This window comes from Siphateles boraxobius, unplaced genomic scaffold, assembly GCF_051911475.1.
Source record: "Siphateles boraxobius isolate OS27281-9 unplaced genomic scaffold, OSU_SipBor_1 16, whole genome shotgun sequence".
NCBI lineage: Eukaryota > Metazoa > Chordata > Actinopteri > Cypriniformes > Leuciscidae > Siphateles > Siphateles boraxobius.
In genome coordinates this window covers 14,438,262-14,463,304 of record NW_027508766.1, presented here as the reverse complement: position 1 = coordinate 14,463,304, position 25,043 = coordinate 14,438,262, and the positions used below count along the sequence as shown (strand labels likewise).

Genomic DNA, 25,043 nt, shown 5'->3' with positions numbered 1-25,043 from the left:
TAATAGCTATATTCTGCATAATTGCAACTAACCCTATAGCAACTACATGTAGCTAATATTACTCAGTACTTAAATCATTAAACACGGTAGCCTGTAACAAACACAAATTCAAAAAGTGAAAGTGTTGCTTTTGTTTAATAAGATTTGGTTTCATTAATAAGTTGGTGATACCACAAATAGAAATAAGTCATTTACAAAACTTTTTTTTAAAAGCAATCAACATCTGTTATCAATCTCTTTTCCCCCTTAGTTTCTTGCATTCATGAACACATGATGATACACAGGTGATGATACACAGGGCAACTTTTTGTTGCCGTCAACTGGCAACCAGATGAAACACAGGGCCCACGTCCGAATTAATTTATCCAGATAGAAATGTATTGCCCATTTTCAATGGGAAAGTGCCCAAGCAACAATAGCTCGGCAAGATTGCCCAGCAACATGCTCAAAAAGTTGCCCTGTGTATCATCACCTTAAGAGTTTCACACCATTCAACTAAATAAAAGTGCTTTAAGAAGTACTGCAGCAGCAAATCTGTGACGGCAGCCAGGTTATGCAGCGATTCGATCATTTACAAGCATTGAATCAGCCGATCGGAACTGGAGAATTAGTATGGAAAAAAAGATATGTTGAGATTTTAAAACAGAAAAAAATCATATTGTTTAGTGCAAACAATGTTAATGACGTCACAAAAAAACAAAACCAGCACATTACAAAAGTGAGATGATTCAATTAATAAACGGATTTGTCTTGCATAAGCATTTCATTTCTCATAAAAAAATCATGAATTTGAAGCCTTTATTAAAGGGATAGTTCACCCAAAAAATGTAAATTGTCATCATTTACTCTCGTTCGTCCAAACAAAAGAAAATATTTTGTGGAATGTTGGTAAACCAAACTGATTTAGTTACCAATGCACGAGGGGAAAAAAAGACATATCTCAAAATATCTTCTTTAGTGTTCTACAGAATAAAGAAAGTTCTTCAGGTTTGGAAAGACATGAGAGTGAGTAAATGACTATTTTGGGGTAAACTACTCCTTTAAGTGATAGCTGAAAATGTGCCAGATTCATTAATTCTTCCATACAGTGAATTAGACCACAGTAAGTGTCATAAAACTGTGAAATGGCACAACTGCAATAATTCCATATTGTGTAGATGGGCTAATTCATGTGAAAAGTGGAATGATGAAACTGCTCTTATAGCATCCAAACACAGGCATTTGTACAACAAAAGTGCAACCTACCTGCAGAAATTATTTTTGAAACGTCTGAAAATTAGAACAAAAACAAAACTAAACCCTAAAAAGAAAAGGGAATGAAGGTCATATACAAGTCGCTACCAACTTTTTACAGGTCTACCAAAATACCCTCTACTTTTCAAAATTAGCAGTTCCCATTAAACATACACCTTGCCAAAAGTCACATTTATGATCAAAAATGTGTAATGCCTTCACATGTAAATAATGTTAAACATTCATACACTAACTGTACAATAGATCAAACATCCTCTTGATCATGAGGACAGAAATGGGTCTTCCTAAGACAAATGACTATTGGCCTGTGAGAATCATATAAATCAAGGCATCGAGTTTACAGTATATATATTTATCAAGATCACAGTCAGAACTCAAACTATGATCAAATATTTACAAAAAAGTAAAACACTAACAACTTGAGCTCCAGCTCATTTACGAAAACACAAGTAAGGCCTTTTGAAGATGAACAGACTGTGTTGGCTATTCTAGTGTGTTTGACTTTTCAAGGTGCTTTTACAGACATTGGTGAACCGCTTTTGTTCAGTCTGTATGGATACAGTTTGAAAAAGGTTTCTGAAGAGTGTCAAGAGCACTTGGGCAGAGCAGCGCTTGTCATGAGTGATGGTAGAGCATTGTGAATAAGGCGTTTCTTCAGCTGAGTCAGAAAGCAAACTGGGAATGTAGATTAAACAACCTGTAGGAAGAGAAAACAAGATTTGGAATAAATGTACAACGCGTTGTGATTTACAAGCGGGAAACAGTCACTTGTTTTTAAGGTGCGAGTTACCTGTTGTTGTTCAGAAGAGGATGGCCTCACCGCTGGTCTTCTCTTGAACATACGTGGTGAAGCGTTTGAGGAATTTGGGGTATTCTCTCTTGGCTATGGCTCGCAAGACTGATGCAGGGGCCCAACCGCCAGGATTTACTTTAGGATTACATGAATAGCATTAATGTGACATTTTATATAATCTATATAATAAAAAAAAGATTGGAATCCAAACTCTTATGTACTCAGTGTACAAATGATATATTTATGATATTTAGGGGCGGTTGACATTTTTAAACAGCCAGATGTCTTCTGCATATTTTATAGATATTTTAAAGAGATGTCAACTGTCTTGGTTACCAAAATTATTTTTAAATATCTTCTTTTTTGTAACTCATTCAGGTTTAGAATAACCTGAGGGTGAATAAATGATGACATTTTTCATTTTTGAGCGAACTATCTCTTTAAGGGTCAGCACTCAGCATGATAATTCACTTCACTAAGACAATTACTAACTAAGTTTTAATCTAACTTTTGTGGTCACTAAAACAGTTGAAATATTGTGAAATATTATTAATTTAATATAAATGTAATTTATTCCTGTGATGGCAAAGCTGAATTTTCAGCATCATTACTACAGTCATCAGTGTCACATGATTCTTCAGTAATCATTCTAATATGCTCACTTATTATCAAAGAAAAAAAGAAATATTTTGTTCAAATGAACAGAATGTATTTTAAATAGTGAAGATTTCATAATGTATGTTACAAAATATTTCTGTCACTTTTGATCAATACTTACTTACCCCAATCTTTTAAACAGGCATGTATGCACTTTTAAGACCCCCACCCAAACTTTAGTTTTAATTATTTTCAGGGGTTCAATTAGGATGGTCACACACCCTGACCCGTTGAAACTGGCACCATGGTTGTAGTGCTAAGGCTTACCGTTGGCTACATATGTGATTTTACAGAGGATGTTGTCCCTGGTGATGTCTTTGTCTCCCTCTGGTGGGCTGATTAGTGTTTGGCAGATCATGGCTACATTGATTTTGGCACGAATGCATCTAGCAGAGGGCTGGAGAAAACATGAGAAAACCTCTGTTAGAGAGTATTCTGATGCACAGATTATTGTATACCTTTCATGTTGAATATTATGTGTTTATATGTTACTGGGTTTCTAATAATAATGTCTTTGATATCAAATTGTATTGAAAGGGAAGCATTTGAAAAGATACTTCTGCAGTCCAGGTACTTACTGGATAGCTGTCATGATCCACTGAGAAGTTGCACACCAGCCAGGTGTCAGGATCATTCTCATTGGTGGAGAGAATTTTACAAATAACCGATACATAAAGCACGTCCCGCTGGGAGGCAGGCCACACTCTCTACAAAAGAGGAGTGAGAAAGTGATCTAAAGATGTCAATGCAACTGCAACAACCACAAATTATTTCAGAAACAACCAGCCATAATGCCAATAGTGAATGGTGCTTTACTTTATGTGTCTGATGAATGATGACCGCTTTATCCGAGAGCGTCTCAACCACTTGAAAGCTTTCAATTGTTGCTGTAAAAGATGAGGTGAATGTGTTTGCATGTATAACCAAAACAGCATTTTTATTATTTGCATCAGTTATTATCATTAACAAACTATTTAAAAAAAAAAATTCTAATTGGAAAAAAGCTGAAATAAAATATAAATATTAGATGGAAATCTTTTTTTTATTTCAAGTCAACATTTCTTATTTTTATTTAGTTTAAGTTGAAGCACTACAATTGTTAACTGGAAATAAATTAAAACTAAACTAAAACTAAAATAGATTTTAAAAAAAAGTTGACAAAAAGCACATTAAACTTTAAAAATTAACCAAAAAAAATAACATGAAAACTAAAATTATAAAAATAAAAAAGATACAAAATTGTACTAAACCTATAATGAAACCAACATAAAAACTAAAGGCCCTGTTTACACCTGGTATTAAGATGCATTTTGGTCGATCAGATCACAAGTGGACGACTTAAAGAGGTAGTCAAAAAAACGCATTGACCGGATTGTTTTCATAGTGTAAACGCTCATGTGGTCAAATGACCTACTGAATAGACATTATGGGAAGCACGCTAGCCAGACGAGATTTAAACTTTGTTGGCTGAAGACCCAATTTTGGTTTGAATATGAAAAAAAAACAGGCACAATGTTCTCTCACCATTTCTGATTTCTAACACGCACTCACCATGTTCGCCATGGTCTTGCAGCTACCAGAGCAAAAAACAAAAGCTGCTGCTCTCCGTATTTTTTTTCTGTGGTTTACGGCATGTAAATTGCTTGAGCTCATTTCATCATCAGATCAAAAGATATGAAAAAGCCCAAACATAGACCCTCCCCTCAAAGAAATCAGGAGAAAAGTTGTCACAAGTGGACAAAGGAGACGGATTAAAACACTGGATGTAAACGGGAATGTGTCCCTCATCCACTTGTGATCTGAAAGACCAAAACGCATCTTAATACCTGGTGTGAACAGGGCCTAAAATAACACTGATTTCCATGTCCTATACATACAGGGTCTCATAACCTGATGTCTAAACAGTGGCAATATAAGATTAGAAGATCAAAAAGGCTAAATGATATGCTGAGGTGAACATACTCTCCCAGTCGTTCCGATAAGCTGTGTCCCAAAAGTAGTGACAGACCTCGTGCCCCGTGACCCCTCTGACAGAATGAGTAGCTTTGAGAGGATCCAGAACGATGCCGTTCTCCTCCACCTCTCTCCTATACACCTGCAAAATCAAATGTCGCAACAAGTTTGTTTCTTGTACATACCTACATTTATTATATATATATATATATATATATATATATATATATGTATGTGTGTGTGTGTGTGTGTGTGTGTGTGTGTGTGTGTGTGTGTGTGTGTGTGTGCGTGTGTGTTCAAAACCGTACAAAAGTTCTGGGTGAGTAAGATTTAAAAACAAACAAAAAAGATTAATACTTTTATTCAGTATTGATGTATTAAATTGATCAACAGCAACAGTAAAAGCATTTATAATGTTACAAAAGATTTATATGTCAAATAAATGCTGTTTTTTCAAGGAATCCTGAAAATATCACAGTTTCCGCAAAATAAACCAGGACAACTTTTTTAACATTGATAATAAGAAATGTTTCCGGAACCCCAAATCAGCATATTAATATTAATTCTGAAAGATAATGTGACAAAATAATACTGTTTTTACTGTATTTTTGTATCAAATAAATGCAGCCTTTCTGAAAAAAAACCTTTCTGAAATCAAACGTTTGAATGGTAGTGTGCATTTATATATATATATATATATATATATATATATATATATAACATACACAGTGCATCCGGAAAGTATTCACAGCGCTTCACTTTTTCCAAAGTTGTGGAAAGATGTTTTTCCTGTCCTTCCTAAGGGATTCGGAAAAAGTTTAATCTATCAACTTTAATCTATCTCTCAACATACGTCACTTACTCCGTTGATCTGATTGGTTCTATGTCCATCCAATTGAGTGCAGAGGCCTTTTATTTCCTAGTTCGGTTGACACACGCCCCATAATCACAGACCAATGTCACATTCTGACTAGAATCTGAGTATGACGATGTCAGGCTACCATAATGACAACGTGAAAGAAGTTTGTTTGAAATCTTTTCAAATGTATAAAAAAAAAAAAAAACACATGTACATAAGTATTCACAGCCTTTGCCATGACACTCAAAATTGAGCATAAGTGCATCCTGTTTCCACTGATCATCCTTGAGCTGTTTCTTGATTGGAGTCGACCTGTGGTAAAATCAGTTGATTGGACATGATTTGGAAAGGCACACACCTGTCTATATAAGTTCCCACAGTTAACAGAGCATGTCAGAGCACAAACCAAGCCATGAAGTCCAAGAAATTGCCTGTAGACCTCCAAGACAGGATTGCATCGAGGCACAGATCTGCAGGAAGGGTACAGAAACATTTCTGCAGCATTGAAGGTCCCTATGAGCACAGTGGCCTCCATCCATAAATGGAAGAAGTTTGGAACCACCAGGCCTATTCCTAGAGCTGACCGCCTGGCTAAAATGAGCAATCGGGGGAGAAGGGCCTTAGTCAGGGAGGTGATCAAGAACCCGATGGTCACTCTGACAGAGCTCCAGTGTGCCAAAAGGCACCTAAAGGACTCTAAGGCCATGAGAAACAAAATTCTCTGGTCTGATGAAACAAAGATTGAACTCTTTGGCCTGAATGGCAAGCGTCATGTCTGGAGGAAACCAGGCACCGCTCATCTCCTGGCCAATACCATCCCTAAAGTGAAGCATGGTGGTGGCAGCATCGTGCTGTAGGGATGTTTTTTAGCAGCAGGAACTCGGTGACTAGTCAAGACCGAGGGAAAGATGAATGCAGCAATGTACAGACACATCCTTGATGAAAACCTGCACCAGAGCGCTCTGGACCTCAGACTGGGGCGACGGTTCATCTTCCAACAGGACGACGACCCTAAGCACACAGCCAAGATAACAAAGGAGTGGCTACAGGACAACTCTGTGACTTGAACTCGATTGAACATCTCTGGAGAGATCTGAAAATGGCTGTGCATCGACGCTCCCCATCCAACCTGATGGAGCTTGAGCGGTTCTGCATGGGAGAAGAATGGGAGAAACTGCCCCAAAATAGGTGTGCCAAGCTTGTAGCATCATACTCAAAAAGACTTGAGGCTGTAATTGGTGCAAAAGGTGCTTCAACAAAGTATTGAGCAAAAAAAAAAAAAAAAGATATATATATATATATATATATATATATATATATATATAACGAGAGAGATAATTGCAAGAAAAAAAAAATTTAAAGCATTTTTTTGGCTTTTGCAAACAGGGTTCCATAGAAACAAGCTCTGTTTGAAATTAAAAATAAAATATTTTGATATTATCTCTATTTCACCTTCATATCCCCTTCTTCAATGACCAGCTGCCAGTTAGCATCTCCACCCACATCCTGTAAAGAATAAGTCATGTGACTGTGCACCATCTCCTCAACCTGTGAACAAAACAAGAGGCATGAGGTGTTTGCTGAAGTATACAAGCAAAAAAAGTTACAAACATTTCTCCGAGTTACGAACAATCATACGCCTGCAGTTCATCCACACTAGTGTAGTGTCATATCTCTACCTGAGCACTGAACCTGTGCACGTCATCTGAGGCACTTATGAGGTCGACGGAGGAGGACAAGGAGGAAGCGTGACTGCGAGGCTGAACCCAAGAGACAGAAAGCCAGAGGGAAACAGGTCAAGGGAAAAAGAGGGAAATAAAAATCTCATCATCACCCAGAGAACACAAAGAAGACTTCCACTGTAAATCACACTTCAGCAGGAGGAACTGGAAGAACAAAGTCAGTATCACAAACGTAAAAGATCCAAGACTTTCACAGAGCAGATCCACCATCCGCAATAACAGAATTGCATAATCAGTCACGAAGAAGCAAATGTGTTTTGAGAGTGTTTGTGTGTAGGAGTGTGTGTTTGTGTGGGTGAGTCACCTTATTCAAGTATTTCTGAGTGCCGATGGAGGAATAGGTCTCTGGAGAGAGGGAGATTTGTCGAGGTGCCCTGCTTCTTTCTGCCTGGGAGTGCAAAACATGTCAGCAACATTTATATATAAACATTAGCTTTAAATGCAATTAAATTAGCTGTAAAAATGCTTTGTAGATAGTTTCTTGACTGGTACATTGATTGACTGTTGGATCCTGATGAACAACGAACTGTTGATCAGGTACGGTTGGGAGTCGAAGAATCGATTCCTCGATTCCAAGGCATCGGTAATCGAGAATCATTTCCAAAAGTTGGAGTCTATTCTTTCAAGGGGAATCGACTCCACTTTCCTTTTTTTCTTAGTTACACATTTTTTAAGGTATCCTTGGTTACAGTGTAGCTATACATTTAAGTACAGAGTAATATTAATTAACAACATGTTCTTACTATATAATTAGGATTAGGGTTAGTTAGTTGAATGTAATTGTGTATAATTTACCGTTATTACCCAAGTACATGTAATGTAACAAGGACAATGTAAAATTAAGTGTTACGGACTTTTTCTTAAAGGTTCATCTGTTACTCCACAAAATAGGGTCTATTTTCATTATCAGTTCTGGTTCCAACTAGTAGTAAACTGAAACATCAACAAGGACAATATTTGCTATTTTTCTATTTTTTTTTTCTTCTGTTCTCAACTTCAAACCAGACTTTCATTGTGATAGAGCGTGTTCATACTCAAGGGACGTTAACGCCCATAAAGATAACTATATTAGCTATGGATTATAACTTTATGTTCATTTATTATAAATGAATGAAGTTATGTTGTCTATAAACAGTTGAGCTCTTTAAAGTCAATGGATTCTGATTGGCTGTTGATGTATTTATTATATCGTTCCTCTCTGTCATTATCGTTATAGCTGTTGTGTGGACTTCCATATTTTCATAGAAACTCTATAGTTATCATTTTTGGTGTGAATTTCCCTATACGGTGGTCAAGAAATGCACTCTCTGACATTAAATGACTGACTGACTTAAAACAACTATAGCTCCGTTTTAACGAGATGTTTTAAAGTAAAATTGTCGACTTAGTAAGTGAAAGGCAAGTGGTAAAGTTAGCAAAATGGCTAAATTTGTTTAAAGAACTTTTAATGTGACAACAGCAACAGCTCCACAGCTCAATATGTGGGAACACATGTGCAAACCGCTATGCCACTCTGACCATTTTGGTTTTCCCAGTTTTTCCTCAGAACCGAAAAAACAAATATAATCCCTTGGTATATATTTACACTTCAAGAGTCATGATGATGAGATCAAACAGTCCATTCCATGAAAACAGAGCCATTATAACGAAAGGAATGGCAGCTCAGTATATAACAAAACATATGTCACAGTAACAGTACATAAAACAGATGCCTTAGAAAACAGAAATGTGTAAAACATCCAGCTTTGCAAAATGATCTGAATTCATCTGAATGATTACTTGAACTTCGATCTGGTCATGTTTATCCAATGCAGCTTCCACAGCATCAAAGAACTCCTCTTCATTGATCAGACTGTTTGGTCCTTCCTGCACAGACACGTTTAGCACAGAGAGAACATCTCAGTCTAAAATGGAGGGTGTGTGTTGGGCCACAGATGGACAGGACAGTGTAAATTAAAGGTTGTGAACTTACTTCATAGTCTGGTCCTCCATAATGAGGCTTCTTCTTCAGCTCTGTCAATGCAGCTTTGTATGTGTCTTCAGCCCGTCTTCTCCTTTCAATTTCCTTTTGAGGAAAGAATGTTACTCATAATTTGATTATATCCAAAACAGATCAATGTATTCAAGAGGATCTTAAAGAGGTCATTACTATAATGAATAAATATTTAAAATTCCTTTTTTCCCCGAAATTTTCAAAAGTTTGGGTGTCTAAGATTTTTTTTATGCTTTTGAAAAATAGTCTGATTCATTCATTTTAAGAAAAATACATTAAAAACACGAACATATTTTTACAATTTAAAAGTAACCATTTTCTATTTTAATATATTTTAAAATGTAATGTATTCCAGTGATGGCAAAGCTGAATTTTCAACATCATTACTCCAGTCTTCGCGTCACATGATCCTTTAGAAATCATTACAATATGCTGATTTGGTGCTTAAGAAACATTTCTTATCATTGTTGAAAACAGTTGTGCCCATTAATATTTTTTGTACTAGATTCTTTGATGAATAGAAAGTTCAAAAGAACAGAAGTTATTTTCATTATTTGAAATAGAAATCTTTTGTAACATTATAAATGTCTCGACTATCCGTGTAATTCTTCCTTGCTGAAAAACAAAATTATTTCTTAAATAATTCAAAATTACCATTTTTGCTTCCTATTTTCAAACATTTTGTACTTTTGGCAAAATGTTTTGAGTTCTACAACCTATATGTTTGCATACCATTATGAATTTGATTTGATTCCTCATGATAGGCACTCAGGACTTTTGCTAAACAAAGATTGCTTACAAACAAATCCCAAAAATATCTGTTTAGGATCCAAATGGACAATCCGGAACAGAGCAAAGACATGAGACAGGCAATCTGACAGGTCCACTTGCACTTGCTTCAGCTAAAGCAAACACACCCATTTCAACGGTCTATCCTACTACAGATGCCATTGATGATACCATTGTGTCTTGCCTATTTGGAAGGTCATTCATTCAACAAAGGGAGGTGTCCATAACACCCGCTCTCTAAACTTGCTTGAAGAGCTTGCAGAAAGTCAACCTTTAAACCAGTCAAACAAAAAACGTCAAATAACTCAAATGAAGTAGAGTTGCCACATTAAACCGTCACTGAAACATGTTTGTTCATTTGGCTAACTGAGAAGCTTTGGATGTTGTAGACAAGTAGTTGTTGCATAATTTTGTTTAGTAAATAATAAATCCAATCTGTCCTAAAACTGACAGGTGTGTCTTTGCTAAAAGCTCCGACACACCTCTACTACTGTCATATGAGACAATTACTGACAACACCCGGCTTATATGACAGTTGTATGACATAATTATCAAAAATACAAAACTCGTGTGCACATCCCAAAAACCCCGATTGGGCACAGGTACAGAACAGCTAAGGACCATAAACGAAAAAAGAAGCGTGAAGTTCAAATTAATTTATTAATAGCACAAAGTATCGACCCTCAAGTCTTCATCAGGCACAATACCAATGTAGGGTACTATCAAAAGGTGGTAATGTGACTCCACTAAACCAAAGCGATTAAACGCCAATGGCAGAGCTGAGATGAAAATGCAAACACATGCACTTACATAGCACAAATGCAAGACTAAAAACACGTAAAAACTAAAAACAAATACAGTATGTAAATTGACTCTTTTAAGCACTTAAAACAGAACGCAAATAACCAGTGAACTGGACACAAGCTAGTCAAACCTACAGTGTAGAAGCTGCTGTGCGTAGACAGAGGAATCCAGTTTTCATTAGTGCTCTGAAGCGCCACCCAGTTCTGCCACGGCTTCAACGCTGAAGAAATGTACACTGTAGACATGCTCTACAATCCAGTCGCTAACATCAAAACACACAATCCTCAGAAATGGGAAACTCTGGTCATTTTACAGAAAGCTTTATTCCGTTCAAAGGTCCATCCAATCCTGTTGATTGACTGGACATACTGTAAAATCTGCGGCTGGAATTCAAGAAGCCGCTTCCTGGCTGATAATATAGCGGGGGGTTGGACTGTAGATGGAAAAACTGGTTAGGCAAGTGCGAGCAGAAGCTTTACACTCAGATTCTAATGACGATGCTAATGTGAGGAATGCACGGCTTCTGGAGACCAGGTGCACTTTTGTTTTAATCGATGCGTCTTTGTGACTCATCCAGTAATTAAGGTGTTATGTGGGAAGTGAATGGGAAAGTAAATAGAGCCCATATTAAGCTTATAACAAAACTGCTTGATGCGGAATGCTTCATACGTAACAAAATGCACTCATATGCAAAAGCATATGGCAATCCCAAAATTAACAATACTTCCTGTAAAACTGAAATTATACCAAAAAAAAGTCATTTAATCACTCCCAATCCAAACCCATACTCTTTTCCTTGATCGATTAAATTGAGGTCTGTTTCTTATGCAAAGCTTTCGTACGGGTTCAAAGGACTTTAAATATAACACAGGAGTCCGTTGGACTTTTTTTTTTTTTTTATGGTGCCTTTTTGGAGATTGATGGGCCGTGATGATTGATGCATACTGACTATTTCAGGACCACCCAATCTAATTGTCATCTAATTAAGTTTGCTGATGACACCATCTTACTGTCTCTGCTTTCAGGACCTTCACAGCATCATGGTCCAACTCTTCAGGAATTTGTTGAGTGGTGTGACAACTGTTTGGAACTATATGTGACCAAGACTAAAGAGATGGTAGTAACCTTTTCTAATAAGCAGAGGCAGATGACTATGGTCATTCACGGAAAGCCCATAGAGATCGTTGAGGAGTACAAGTCGGGCACAATTTCTGACAATCCGCTGAAATTTACTTCCAACACGGAGGAGAAACGTAGGAAATTCAAGCAGCACAAGTACCTTTTCAGAAAGCTCAGTTCCTTTGGGGATAGTAAGAACATCCTCACTATGTTCTACTACTCCTACATTGAAAGTGTCACTCATTACATTCTCTATTGTCTGCTGGTTTAATTCTATCACCCTTCAAAATAGAAATGACAGGATTTCTTATTAGGGCTCTTTCCAAAAGTGAACAGCAAATGCTGAGGTTGGCTGGCAGGATTTTAGAAGACCCTTCACATGTCGAGGCTGTGGGACACAAAGGAGGAAGGCAACCTTTGTTCTTAAAGTGAGTCAGCTTTTAAATTCCCAACCATCTCTGATCCCCTTGTTTACCATGCCATGACTTTTCCCCCCTCTTATTTATATTTTTAATGGCACACACATACATATATTTATTTATTTATTTATTCATTCATTCATTCTTATACATGGTTTGGACTTGCTTTTTAGGTATCTGCCTGTAGCAGATTGTATTTAATATGTACACAAAGTGTTTGAAATCGGATTTTTTTTTGTAACATTATAAATTGTATTTTACTTTTGATCAAATTCATCCATTGTTGTTGAATAAGTAATGATAATCAAAAAATTAACATTCTGTCATAATTTACTCACCAAACATGTATGAATTAGAATTACTATACGTTTATGTTCACTACAGTTTTGAGTCCATAAGATTATTTGCAGCACACTACCTTATCGACTCGTCTCTGCCAGCTCTCCTCTTGTTTGACCAAAATGTCGATGCAGTGGGACAGTGTGGACAGGATTCCTGCCGTAGTGGCTTTAAATGTGATGGCTTCACCCTTGAAATCGATGCCTACGGGAGCTTTGAGGCTGAACACAGGGAATACTGCAGAAAAATCAAGAAAATTTTATATCAAATAGCAGCCATACTCCAACTTAGCTCTACTTCTGAAGAAATTTCAGTTGCTTAATTAAATCTTTATAAGTGTCTTATCAGTTGTCTTTGGACCCAGAAAGAAATAAGCCATTTAACAACCACCATCATGGACATAATGGAAGATTTTCACCATGACGAGAGTAAAAAGCACTTTACACTCTTTACACACTCCAAATTGATGTTACCACTAACTGCATGACGTGCAGTTTGCAGCTTATTGCATGGTGTATTGTGTACGTTGTTTTTTTTATGCTACTACAAATAAAGACGTATGATAAACAAATATTGCAGTAGTCAACATTTGAAGTGGATCAAAACCTTTCATCAAAGTTATACATGAATTTTGAACAATACCCGTTCTTGTCTTAGGACAACTTTGACGATCTTTTTTGATCCACTTCAAATGTTGACTACTGTATTTACACTGTATTCAGACAATATGAAAGAACAATCTTTGCTCGAGAATCAAACTGCATTCTGACAGGATTACGAGCCATATGAAAATTAATTTTCATCAATAAGTTAGGCACAAAGTAGATGTACTTGCTTATAACAATTATGTGCAAATGTAAAAAAAAAAAAAAAAAATTCTGACATTTCTCTTTGCTGCTGTTGTTGTTGTTGAGATAATCTGGACGCAAGGTTGGATAATTTTCCTCATCATCAGATACTGCAAGAAAAAAAAACACCCTTTTTTTAGCAGTTACAACAAACAAACAATTCAAGCAATTTTAATGTGCACTCATCAATTTAAAGGGAAGGATCACACAAAAATGAGAATACCGCCAACTTTTACTCACCCACTATACCTTTCTTCATCTTTGAAACGCAAAGATATTTTTTATATTCTCTCAGCCTTCCTGTCCATGTAACCAAAACTTTTACGCATTAAAAAGTAAAAAAAACACATCGTAAAATAAATCTGAGTCAAATGGTTTAATCCAAGTCTCCTTAAGACACACAATTGCTTTATATGATGAACATATATTTTATTCACATAAGCTTGATCATCACACCATAGAGCATATCAAATATGGTAAACTGAAGTTAAACCCTGCTTGCTTGGCGCATGTCTTGTGAAAATATCTTCATTTGTGTTTCAAAGAACAACGTTAATGACAAGTTTCTATTTTAGGTGAACTGTCCCTGTAAAGTTACAATATAACGCACAATATAAAATGGCACTCCTCTAAATACGAATGGAGTTTGAATGGGAAGTTTTCTCCTGTCTGACGACAAGTTGGCCCCTCAACAAGATAAAACTCCCTTTATCATAACTGTTTTCCTCACCTTTGTCCCTGCGAAGCTCATCTTTACTGTCAGCATCTGCACAGTTGTCAAAGTACCTCTGCAGAGTGTCCACCTGTCTGCAGAGAATGTCCCGGAAGGTCTCCATCTCTGCTAGCTTTTCCCGCAGACTGTATCCCTTCTGTTCAACAGTTTGCAAATGAACATTCAAATGAAACTACATGAGCCGTTGCAAAAGTTGGGACTGTGGAGGCAGAGGCTGATTCTCACCTTGAAGGAGGATGCAGAGGTGGTGGAGAGGCCACTGGCGGCAGAGGTGAGGGACAGTAGGGAACCATGGCGGCGGAGACTGCTCTCAGACCCGTAGCCTGACTCAGCCTGCACACAAAAAAAAACTAGGTAACTTCACACTCGTTTAAAAATAACATTCAATTGAATCATGGGGGCAGTGAAGTGTCACGGTCGAAGCTGTGCAGTGAAAAACACAGAACTGAGACAGACTGAACATTTCTGAGACTTGCAAAGAAAGAAAGCAGCTGTTAGGATCAAAATCGCCATCGAAATCATGCTTAAAATGAATGACGCCAGTTATCAAATGATGAATGACAGTTGGATGAGAGTCACATCTGATATTTTATTTAAGACTGAATTACTTGTAGCTTGAAGCTTAAATATGAATTAGTTACCCAGTAGCATCTACCTTATTATTATGAGCTTGGCTTCACCAAAGTAAGATTTGAATATTCACAATTAATTGAATGTGTGCAAAATAATTCACAGCAAAGCAGGAGGAACAGGCGTTCCAAAAATGTTAAAGGAATGAATTATGAAACATCATAAAGTTAAGAATTTATAAATGTTTTGAACGGATAAAAAAAATAAAAAAATAAACAGTTCTCAATTCTCAACCCAACTAATTCTAAGGACAAGAATATATTTGGAACAATATAAATATACCAGTTGGTAAGCTTTCTTAAATGTTTTTGAAAAGAAGTATTTTAGGCTCACCTAGGATGCATTTATGTGGTAAAACATACAGTAATATTGTGAAATATTACAACTTAAAATAATTGTTTTCTATTTTAATATGTTTTAAAATGGCAAAGCTGAATTTTCAGCATCATTACTCCAGTCTTCAGTGTCACATGATCCTTCAGCAATCATTCTAATAATGCTGATTTGGTGCTCAAGAAACATTTCTTATTATTATTAATGTGGAAAACAGTTGTGCTGCTTTGTTTTTTGTGGAAACCATGATAAATTTTTACAATATTCTTTGATGAAAATAACTTTAATAATTCTATTCATCAAAAAAAGTTTAATAGAACAGTATTTATTTGAAATATAAATCTTTTGTAACATTGTAAATATCTTTCTTTACTGTCACTTTTGATCCATTTATATAAATAAAAGTATTAATTCCTCAAATATATATATATATATATATATATATTTAAAACCTTTGAACAATACAATAGTATATAGTCTAACATCATGAAACCTCCAATTCAAATTAATATTAACAATCTTAGAGTTATGTTACATTCACATGAGCAAATGATAATCTCTGATCTATACAAATAGACCTGTCTCTTTGAATGACATGGGTATGATACATGGCATGGACACAATGAACAAAATTGCTGTTGCATGCTGTAAACTGTACTGCCGTTCTGGCCCGTTACACCACCTGACAAAGTAACAGAAGCTGCATAAATGAGGAAGAAGGCTGATGCTCAAGGAGAGGGACAACTAAAAATTATAATACAACACATCGCAGACATCCTCTCCCCATCTCAATATCACGATACTGTAAATACAGTTCCTGGCAGAGCCTTGAAGTAATCCAGGTATAAACTGAAAGTGTGCATGGCTGTGCATCCCTCTAATAAAAGGAAAGTTCTGAATAAGATTTTTTAAGTTCTGATAATAATTAAGCAAGGAGGATGCATTAAATTGATCAAAAGTGACAGTAAAGACATTTATAATACAACAAAGAAAATCAATTTGAAATAAACGTTATTTTTAACTTTCTATTCATCAAAGAATCCAAAAAAAAAAATCGGTTTCCACAGAAATATTAGGCTAAGAAGCACAACGGTTTTAAACCTAAAATCCAGCTTTTCCATCACAGGAATAAATCAAATTAAACAAAAACTAGGACAGCAAAAAGCATAACAGACCTTATTTCAAAAACTTTAAACATCTTAACGACCCAAAACTTTTGAACGATAGTGTAAAAAGTCCCATTAAGTGCAATCAGTACTCGCATAACTCTTTTATTTGGTCAGAAGAATTGACAGCAAAAGCCTTCGCTTCAGTCCTTCCAAGAGTGCAGTGTAAAACTGCTGACAGTTGGCTTGAGGAAGATTTAATTAAATTGCTTTAACTAATAGGCAATGACAGATTGGCAAATTGTTAAATGAAACTATTATTATATGGATCATCCTTAAAAAACAGCAACAAAAACAATTTCAGGAAAAGCTGGAATAACCTGCTTCAGTCTTGCTTGGAAATTATTACTGTAATTGAATTCCCCAGCAACGTCATGTCGCTGGCCATGAAAACATGATGAATGGTTGAGTAAGAGTGCTGGATGGTGAAAAGTAAATGACATGGTCAAATGCTAATGTGCTAAAGCCCACCATTTTCCCATTCCAGCAGCCAAAGCAGGACAAGGCACTGCTGCAGTCCTGAGTACTTGGCCTCAGCATGACCACTACTCTTTTCAGATGCTCCCAAAAGCGCTCCTTCTCAAGGCGGTCACAGAATTCCCAGTTATTTCTCCAGACACTCCAAAAATTCCCAGTTGTCTATCCGGACACTCCTAGGATTCCGAGTTTTCTTGTTGACACTCCAAGAATTCCCAGTTCCCTTGGTGGACACTCCCAGGATTCCCAGTGGACTGACTGCAGACTATTTCACCGGCACATGGACAAGCAGGAACGAAGGAGGAGACAAGCGTTAGCAATGATGTGAAGAAATTATGTGAGGTGGGTTTCTGAGGCAGTATAAAACCAGAGAGATTGTGGGTGGGTCTGCAAAGCATGTGAAGGAGAGTGAGAGAAAGAGAGAAAGAGAGAGAGAGAGAGAGATGCAAATCATACAAACACTGAAACTCCCAGAGCTGCCGCACACACTCCACTCACCTAACTGCAAACAAAACAACATAAATCATCCAGAATTCCTGCCGTCACTTTGGACGCATCTAATCCAGCAGCATGAATGTGTAAGTGAATGTGTGAGCGTGTGTTTAAGGAGACCTCAGATCCTGCTGGGTGTGTGCTCTCGTCTCGTACTCCTCATCTCAGCTCTCAAGTGGACCAATGCATTTAAGGACTGCACCAACACCTAAAACCACTGAACCAAAATAAAGGGGCTTGATTGGAACTCAGAGGTCTTCTTGCTGGGCAGGGCTTTTAAAGCAGCCTCTTCATGCGACTGAATATACTCATGAATTATACATGCAGCTGGAGGACTGTGAGCAGAAAACGCCCATCCGCCCCAGCTGGCATCTCCCACGCACACACACACACACACACACAAGCTCACCTCGATGAACAGAGAGTCGCGATAAACAACGCTGACCTGAGTGCCAACATCCTTTCTACTAACGTGCTCTTCTGTTAGATGAATGGTGATTCAAATAGTATTTTTAGATTTGAAATCGTACAGATCAGAAAGAAGAGGCAGGTCGAAAAAACAGATTATTCAGGTCAGTTTGTGTTTAGATAAGAGATTTTCGGAAGATAGATGAATAAGGCTTTAAATATTGTATTTTATGTGGTATATAAAATATACCACACATACAATTATGTGACTGTATAAGTCATACAAATGCAGCATCATTTGCACTATGCTGACAAAATCTTTGACACACTAATTCGCTGTAAGTCAATTGAAGAACTCTTGGTAATCAGATTTGCAAAACGCTCAGAGCAAGCGCTCTAGAGAACGTCCATTTACAAATTTTTTTTTGCAGCAGTGAGTAATGTAGCCAATCACAGACATATCTGTTGATCTCTCGAATAGTGGCCGAACAATATATCACCATGGCCAATGTTTTTTTTATTTTTTTTTATATCTTCATCGGCCGATAAGTTTTTCTGTTTGTCCAATGTGTTGGAAGCGGGACCTTTATTTTGATGCCGTTGAGAATGCCTGAGCACACAGCGCTATCATTCTCTATCTGCATTAGTTATGGTCTCGGTTTAACAGTTTTGTCTAATACGTTACTAGATGGAAGAAAGTAAAACGGTTTTCGAAAAAGTATTATAATGTTTACCATTACATCATTAGTAACAGAAAGGCAAACACTATAATACTTTATTTACCGCCAGCATTCAGCAAATACGCATAAACAAATCTTTGAATATCTAATGAACATTTAATTTCACAAACCTTGCAGAATGCAGAAGTGTGCATTTGAAGCCTGCATGAACTAGTTACTCGAAGTGAATGCGGACAGGAGGAGAGTTCAGCATCACTCGACAAACTTTAAACCCTTGATTTCAAACTAGGCTGCGCTATATTCAGTTGAACACCATGTCCTATTGATGTCATTTTCACTGTCATTTTTCTGTATGTAAAATGAGTCACCTTATCTTCATTGAGAAAAAAAAAATTCCCAGTGCGCACAAACCAGACTATGGAGTTCCCTGTTGGTTAAAGAGTTTACCCCCTTTTTATTCATATTTTTAAAACAATTTCTTAAAAAAATAAAATAAAATACTGTAATACAATTAAGTTGCCATCTAAAGTAAGTGTTTCATTTAAATTTAGGTCCCACTTTATATTAAGTGGCTTTAAGTACTATGTAATTACATAGAACAATAAGTACAATGCACTTATTGTGTTCAGGTTATATTGTAAAACACTTGTGCTGCTATTGAGGTGTGATACTGGTAAGGTTAGGGCCTGGTGTGGTGGTATGGGTAAGTTTAAGGGTCAACTGTGTAATTACAAATGTAATTACATAAATTAATTACAGCTGTAATTACATGCAGGTATTTTCAAAATACAAGTACAATGTAAAAACATGCATGTACACAATAAGTCTATTGTATCAAATTATTAATTTCAATGTAAGTAGATAGTAATTAAAGCCACTTAATATAAAGTGGGACCGAGATTTATTTTAAATTAATTTTCTATTTATTTATTTATAATTTATTAAATATTAATTCAAATAAATGTATACGTATACACCGCTCAAAACAAGTTTTCGGTCAGTGCAGTTCTGCAAGCTCACTAATCCTCTCATTATCAAACAAAGTGTAAAAACGATGCAAATAGGAGATTCATTGTGCAGTGTAGACAGCTTCATTGATTATAACAGAACTTTGTAAGATTACAATGAACTGAGATGAGTGACAGCTATTAGCGATTAATAAAGGAGAGCGCTCTTTGCGTGCTTTCGAGGCTGTATAATCCAATAAATTAAAGTTTTGTTCTTCATGCTGATAAAAGGACCGATGGACAATTACATGCTGCAAAGTTTCGGAAGTGACATTCACACATAAATGCGGGATTCACTCTAGAAATTGCAATTATTTACATAGTAATAAACAGCAAGGGACAAAAATAAGGCAAACGAAGTTTGTACAACCGAAGAAAGGGAAGAACAATTGGGACAAGAGTTTGAATAAATGATGACTCGTTTAATTTTCATTTTTCAGTGAATGATTCTCTTTCAAGGCTCCTGCCTGGAGTTGTGAAAGAGCTTTTTAGTCACATGACAAAACTGCAATAGCACTCTTCACCAGCAGATAGCAGAAGTCGCCGTGAGTGTAAAACTGCCAGAGAACATTTGCATTACATTTCTGCTGTTTGTTTAGTAATGCTTTGAAACAAGCTGTATTGTTTAAAGCAAAAGCACTATATAAAGGTGACTTGACTAATATTACAGTGTTCCCAAAAGGTCATTTAACAACCAAACTCACTGTTAAGTTCTTATAACTCCACAAAGCTTCAGTTTATGATTTTATGACCTTCAAAACAAGCAAAGAACTTAATATTGTTTCTCTTACAGACTTTTCTCAACACACAAGTCAAACATAGAACATTATGATGATTCTTCTCAAGAAATCTACCTGCTAAATAGCTGCCTGAAAACATAACTGTACACACACACACCCTTTCCTGGATCAAAACACCAGCTGTGTAGTAACAGCTCCAATCCTTTTATTGAGTTCAGCTCCACCGCACATGTGAGAGTCATTCAAATCAGCACATTCCTCAAGACTCTGCCATTGTAAATCGGTCCCTCGATACGTCCCTGCAAACCAATGCCAGATACAATACATATCTTGTTTCTCCTCATGCAAAGAGAATTATAAACAACATGTCACTCGGATAGATGAGCTAAAACAATCACATATATTCGTACTTCCCTGGCAAATAGCATGTAAAAAAGTACAGTACAGTATGTCGAATGAGTAATGATGCAGTAAGCAAACAATAGGTACTAAGAAATTGTTCGAGAACACAAGTAAATTATTTTCGCAGCTGCTGTATGTAATAAGTCAAAGGGCAATGCCAAATGGCAGGTTCAGTATTTGCAGGGATGCATTACTACGGTCAAAAATTCTGTAATTACCTTAAATGGCCAATTATACCTAAAATGAAGGATATACAGTTTAAATTAGGATTATTAATAATGTGCATCCTGCTGCTGAGGTTTTGCGCAAAAGATTCCGTTTTGACACAATCCTTGTGTTTTTTGTTTAGTAGACCCTGAAACCACTGATCATTTATTTTATTCTTGCCCAGTAATATTGAAATACTGGCAGGATCTTTTCAGTTGGTTAAATATTGATATCAACGATGATATTCCATCACTAAAATTGTTTCAGGTTTTGGTTTATGCTGATGGTCTTTCAAAAGAGTTGTCATACACTTTGAACATTATTACTACAATGGGTAAATACCATATACACAAAAGTAAGTGGAATAACAGTAAACCCTCTTAATGAATGCAAAAAATACTTTGAATCTTTAAAAAAAAAATTATCCAAAGAAAATCAAACCCTTGGAGAACTGTATAAGTCTATGTATGAGTCTCTTTCCTTTTAAGTTTGGTAAGATTTAAACCTTATCTATTTATTCATTTTTCCTTGCACCCCCTCTAGTCTACAATGGTTATTGAATGTTTTCTTTGATGTTATTGTATGAGATATATATACACACATGGAAATTTAGCATGGACATACGATTGGAAAAGTGTATATTTTGTAATAGGCATTTTATTGTTCCCTATTTGGTTTGTAAATTGATATTGTTCAATAATAAAAATAAATAAAAATTAGACTACGGTCAAAGGCACATAAGAGTGCATGTGATAAAGAATACAAAATACAGTTTAAGTAAACACGTTAAATTCTTAGAAATGTATTCTTGTCGGTTTCATTTTGTTTTGTAAAATAAATACATGAATGACTCTTAAAAATTGTCCCATGGAGTACTAATTGATATGTAAAAAAATGTTCTTTATAAATTCAATATATGAGAGTATACACATTTTAATTATTTCCAAATACATATTCAAAAATGTATATTTTAAATGATTAATTTATAAACTTAAACATGTTTTTTAGGAGTCACAGCACACAACATATTTTGAACTTGAACACAACGTGAATTAACCTTTCCTTTTCATTAACAAGTCAAATTATCTGATATTTTAAGACACTTGTGGCCTTGACACACAGTCATGAGGGTCTGCAAGGTCCCCTTTATGATATCATTTCCGTTTTTTTTTAAATGCAGTTTAAAAAAAAAGATTAATAGTAATAAAAGATTAGCCTATGCTAAACTACTTCCTTTCTTATTTCATTCTTTTGAGTTTTTTTATTTTCTTTATTACAATATCAGGGCAGTTGCGTCACCCTGACATCTTAAATTATTTGACCATCCCCCAAAAAATACTTTTATTTCAGAAGTTAAAAACATGCTCAAAGTCAAGGTTTATCCAAGTCACTATATGTGTGAATTGCATTTGAATAAATTAACACCACACCTGCATACCTAAAAAACTAACTTAATCAATAACCGAGACGGAAGTCCCTTATCAAATTCAGTACATACTATGATATGAAAAACACATACACACAAAAAAAAAAACCAGTGGCTCTCTGTGTACTTAGATGACAGCACAAGGAAATGATAGCCAAAAGAAAAAGGCATGCAGGACACATTCCACTGCACATTGCCTCAAACACCCTCCATTCCTCAACAAAGGAAATAAAACACCCATTCAGGTTCTGCGACACAAACATGACTACGTTTACATGCAGCCAATAGCCCGTTCAAAACCGGGATATTAGCAATAACCCGGTCACGCACGGCCACGTAAACACCGGCAAAAACCCGAATATGCTCATATCCCGGATTTTAAAAACCGGGATATGATACCTGGGGTACCCCTTTTCTAACCGAATTTTTGGTCATGTAAACGCGTATCGGCATATCCCCAAAATGATTTGTGTTCTGCATGTTCTATTCCCAATGAATCTTGGTCTTTTGAGTAGAGGAACTTCTCGGCGCATACAAAAACCCGCGTGCAGTATACCGGAAGTAAACATGGTGAGACGCACCACAGCATACATTTGGAGCGAGGTCAGTACCAGCACCAAAGTGCAAACAAAGGCGATCGCTATCTGCCCCGAACTATTCATTATCCGCGTGCTGCTGCTGTTGTTGTTGTCTTTGGATACAGGAAGAAGAATCGGAAATGACGCATATTGCGTCTTCAGGTTGTCCGTACGTCCAGACGTTAACCGTGCGTCGCTGTTTACATCGGGATATTGCAATTCCATGTATACAGGAGTAACTCTCTCTGCTCACGCATGTAAACGGGTTATTCTTAATGTTTCAGAAACCCGAATAGTGACCTTAACCCGACCATAACCAGAAAATTGGCTGCATGTAAACGTACTCACTATCAGAAAGACACTGGAGCAGTTTATCTTTCTGCTTCTGAGGGACTCACCTTGTGAAGTTCGATGGTATCGATCCACTGCTGCCGGAGCAAAGGATGTTCAGCCCTCAGGTACCAGATGCTGTCGTTCACACTGATGTCAAACCGGCATTCATCAAACTCGTGAGGCTGAAAGAGAAAGCATCAAAAAACAAGAACAGATCATAACAATGAACATGTTTGGAAAATGGATTAAACATGGGCCATAAACCTTCCATTCTCCCTGCCATTGTTTTTGGAGCACCTTTTCTTGCTGTTCCTGATAAACAACTCGCTGCCACCACATCATATATTTGCATTTATTGAATAGGTCAAACTGCTAGCAACTAGCTACCTCAAAACAAGCTTTAAGTAGTGCACAAATGATCCATAAAGTATAACTTTACCAATCCATTCTTTTGCCAGACTGTCATTTTGTTCTTAGTTTTAGCTAATGAACCTAAATGAGCCAACAATTCAAGGTTTAACTGCTAATAAGTTGCACTGAAAACTTACGTACAATGACATATGATTGTCAGTTCCATTATTGGAAAAATTCACAAATGATCAATTATATATTCTTATAAATATGCAGTATTTATGATATCTAGAGGTATTAAACCTACCCCTAACCCCAAACAAATTAGGATATGCACCATTTTAAATGGAAAATGATTGTTTAAACAGGCTAAAACCAACAAAAACGTAAGAGTGCACTCAAATGATCTGCCTTAAAGTCTCCCTATTATTCTATTTTTAAAGGTTCCTAATTTTGTTTTGGAGGTCTCCTACAATAGGTTTACATGCATCCAAGGTAAAAAACAAACAAACAAAACCCACAATTTTCTCATAATATAGCCTACATTCCAGCAACACCTTTTTTTCCCCAACAGTGTTTGAATTGAAATGGTTCAATAAATGATTCGGTTTCTATAAACCCCTCTTTTCCGAGAGCCCACTCAGCTCTGATTGGTCAGATGGCCTAGTCTGTTGTGATTGGTGTACAGCGTGTATCTGTATTGGAAACGCAATTTCCATTACTGTATTTCAGCTCTAGAGGCTTACTCAACACTTGTACTCAGTTTTACAAGCAGTAATTTTGGCGTTGGTATTACAGAATCAATTAGAGTCTGAGTCCTCATCCTTTGGAAGTGCATGTAAAGTGGATTTGCATTCGCAGTGCAGAAAACAGCGTCTTCTCAAAATGTAAACAACAAAAAACAAACTCTTTCAGGTCTCAGCTACAACCACAGTGTTTGAGGCCGGGCCAAAGTAGACATTGTTCGTGGGCAGCCAATGAAGACCATAAGCTTCCAATGTCATTATGCAAATTTTTTACAAACATATGGTTTGTGCAGGAAGTAAGACTGGATTTGCGGTCAACTCATTTCAGGCAGTTTACAATTTTCATTTTGGAGACAACAACTCCATTTATTCTGCACTTGTTCTTTGACCTTTGAAACATTGCCTTTTTACATTCAGAAACAGCATGAAACACACACTGCATGAAAGGTAATATCCCAAAAAAAAAAATCATAATAAGGGCACTTTACCTATAATTTCATGCATTCCATAGTAGACATACTTTGCAGTAAGCATTTTCTGCAGGGGTGGTGGGCATGGTTGGTAATAGATCTAACTAGAGAGTGGTTTGTATAACAGCTCTTATCAGAGACAGTGCACTGATCCAGGCCAGAGCAGCGCTGCCGAATTCAATCAGTGCTCGAGGAATGTCTGTTCACATCAGATCATCTCTGTTGTCTCCTACAGAAAACACACTGAAATCAACAGAAAGCAGACATTCCAGAGGGGACTCTGGGACCAGACCGG

General features: G+C 36.5%; 1 protein-coding gene across 3 annotated transcripts in view; it reads right to left on the bottom strand.

Annotated features, from left to right (window-relative positions):
• Window positions 1-635: 635 nt before the first annotated feature.
• Window positions 636-25,043, bottom strand: part of cert1a (ceramide transporter 1a) — a 30,297-nt gene continuing 5,889 nt past the window's right edge. For 2 of the 3 annotated variants that reach the window (XM_077231654.1, XM_077231655.1), the window contains 16 exons: window positions 23,247-23,363; window positions 14,528-14,635; window positions 14,300-14,438; window positions 13,605-13,679; window positions 12,801-12,958; window positions 9,231-9,323; window positions 9,038-9,124; window positions 7,563-7,646; window positions 7,196-7,276; window positions 6,969-7,064; window positions 4,667-4,799; window positions 3,521-3,591; window positions 3,283-3,411; window positions 2,972-3,101; window positions 2,045-2,182; window positions 636-1,951 (listed from right to left, as the gene is read on the bottom strand). In XM_077231654.1, coding sequence (XP_077087769.1) covers window positions 2,055-2,182; window positions 2,972-3,101; window positions 3,283-3,411; window positions 3,521-3,591; window positions 4,667-4,799; window positions 6,969-7,064; window positions 7,196-7,276; window positions 7,563-7,646; window positions 9,038-9,124; window positions 9,231-9,323; window positions 12,801-12,958; window positions 13,605-13,679; window positions 14,300-14,438; window positions 14,528-14,635; window positions 23,247-23,363 — 1,629 coding nt within the window. In that variant the 3' untranslated portion in view covers window positions 636-1,951; window positions 2,045-2,054. The remainder of the gene's footprint in view (window positions 1,952-2,044; window positions 2,183-2,971; window positions 3,102-3,282; window positions 3,412-3,520; window positions 3,592-4,666; window positions 4,800-6,968; window positions 7,065-7,195; window positions 7,277-7,562; window positions 7,647-9,037; window positions 9,125-9,230; window positions 9,324-12,800; window positions 12,959-13,604; window positions 13,680-14,299; window positions 14,439-14,527; window positions 14,636-23,246; window positions 23,364-25,043) is intronic. The other variant, XM_077231656.1, reaches the window with a different exon arrangement.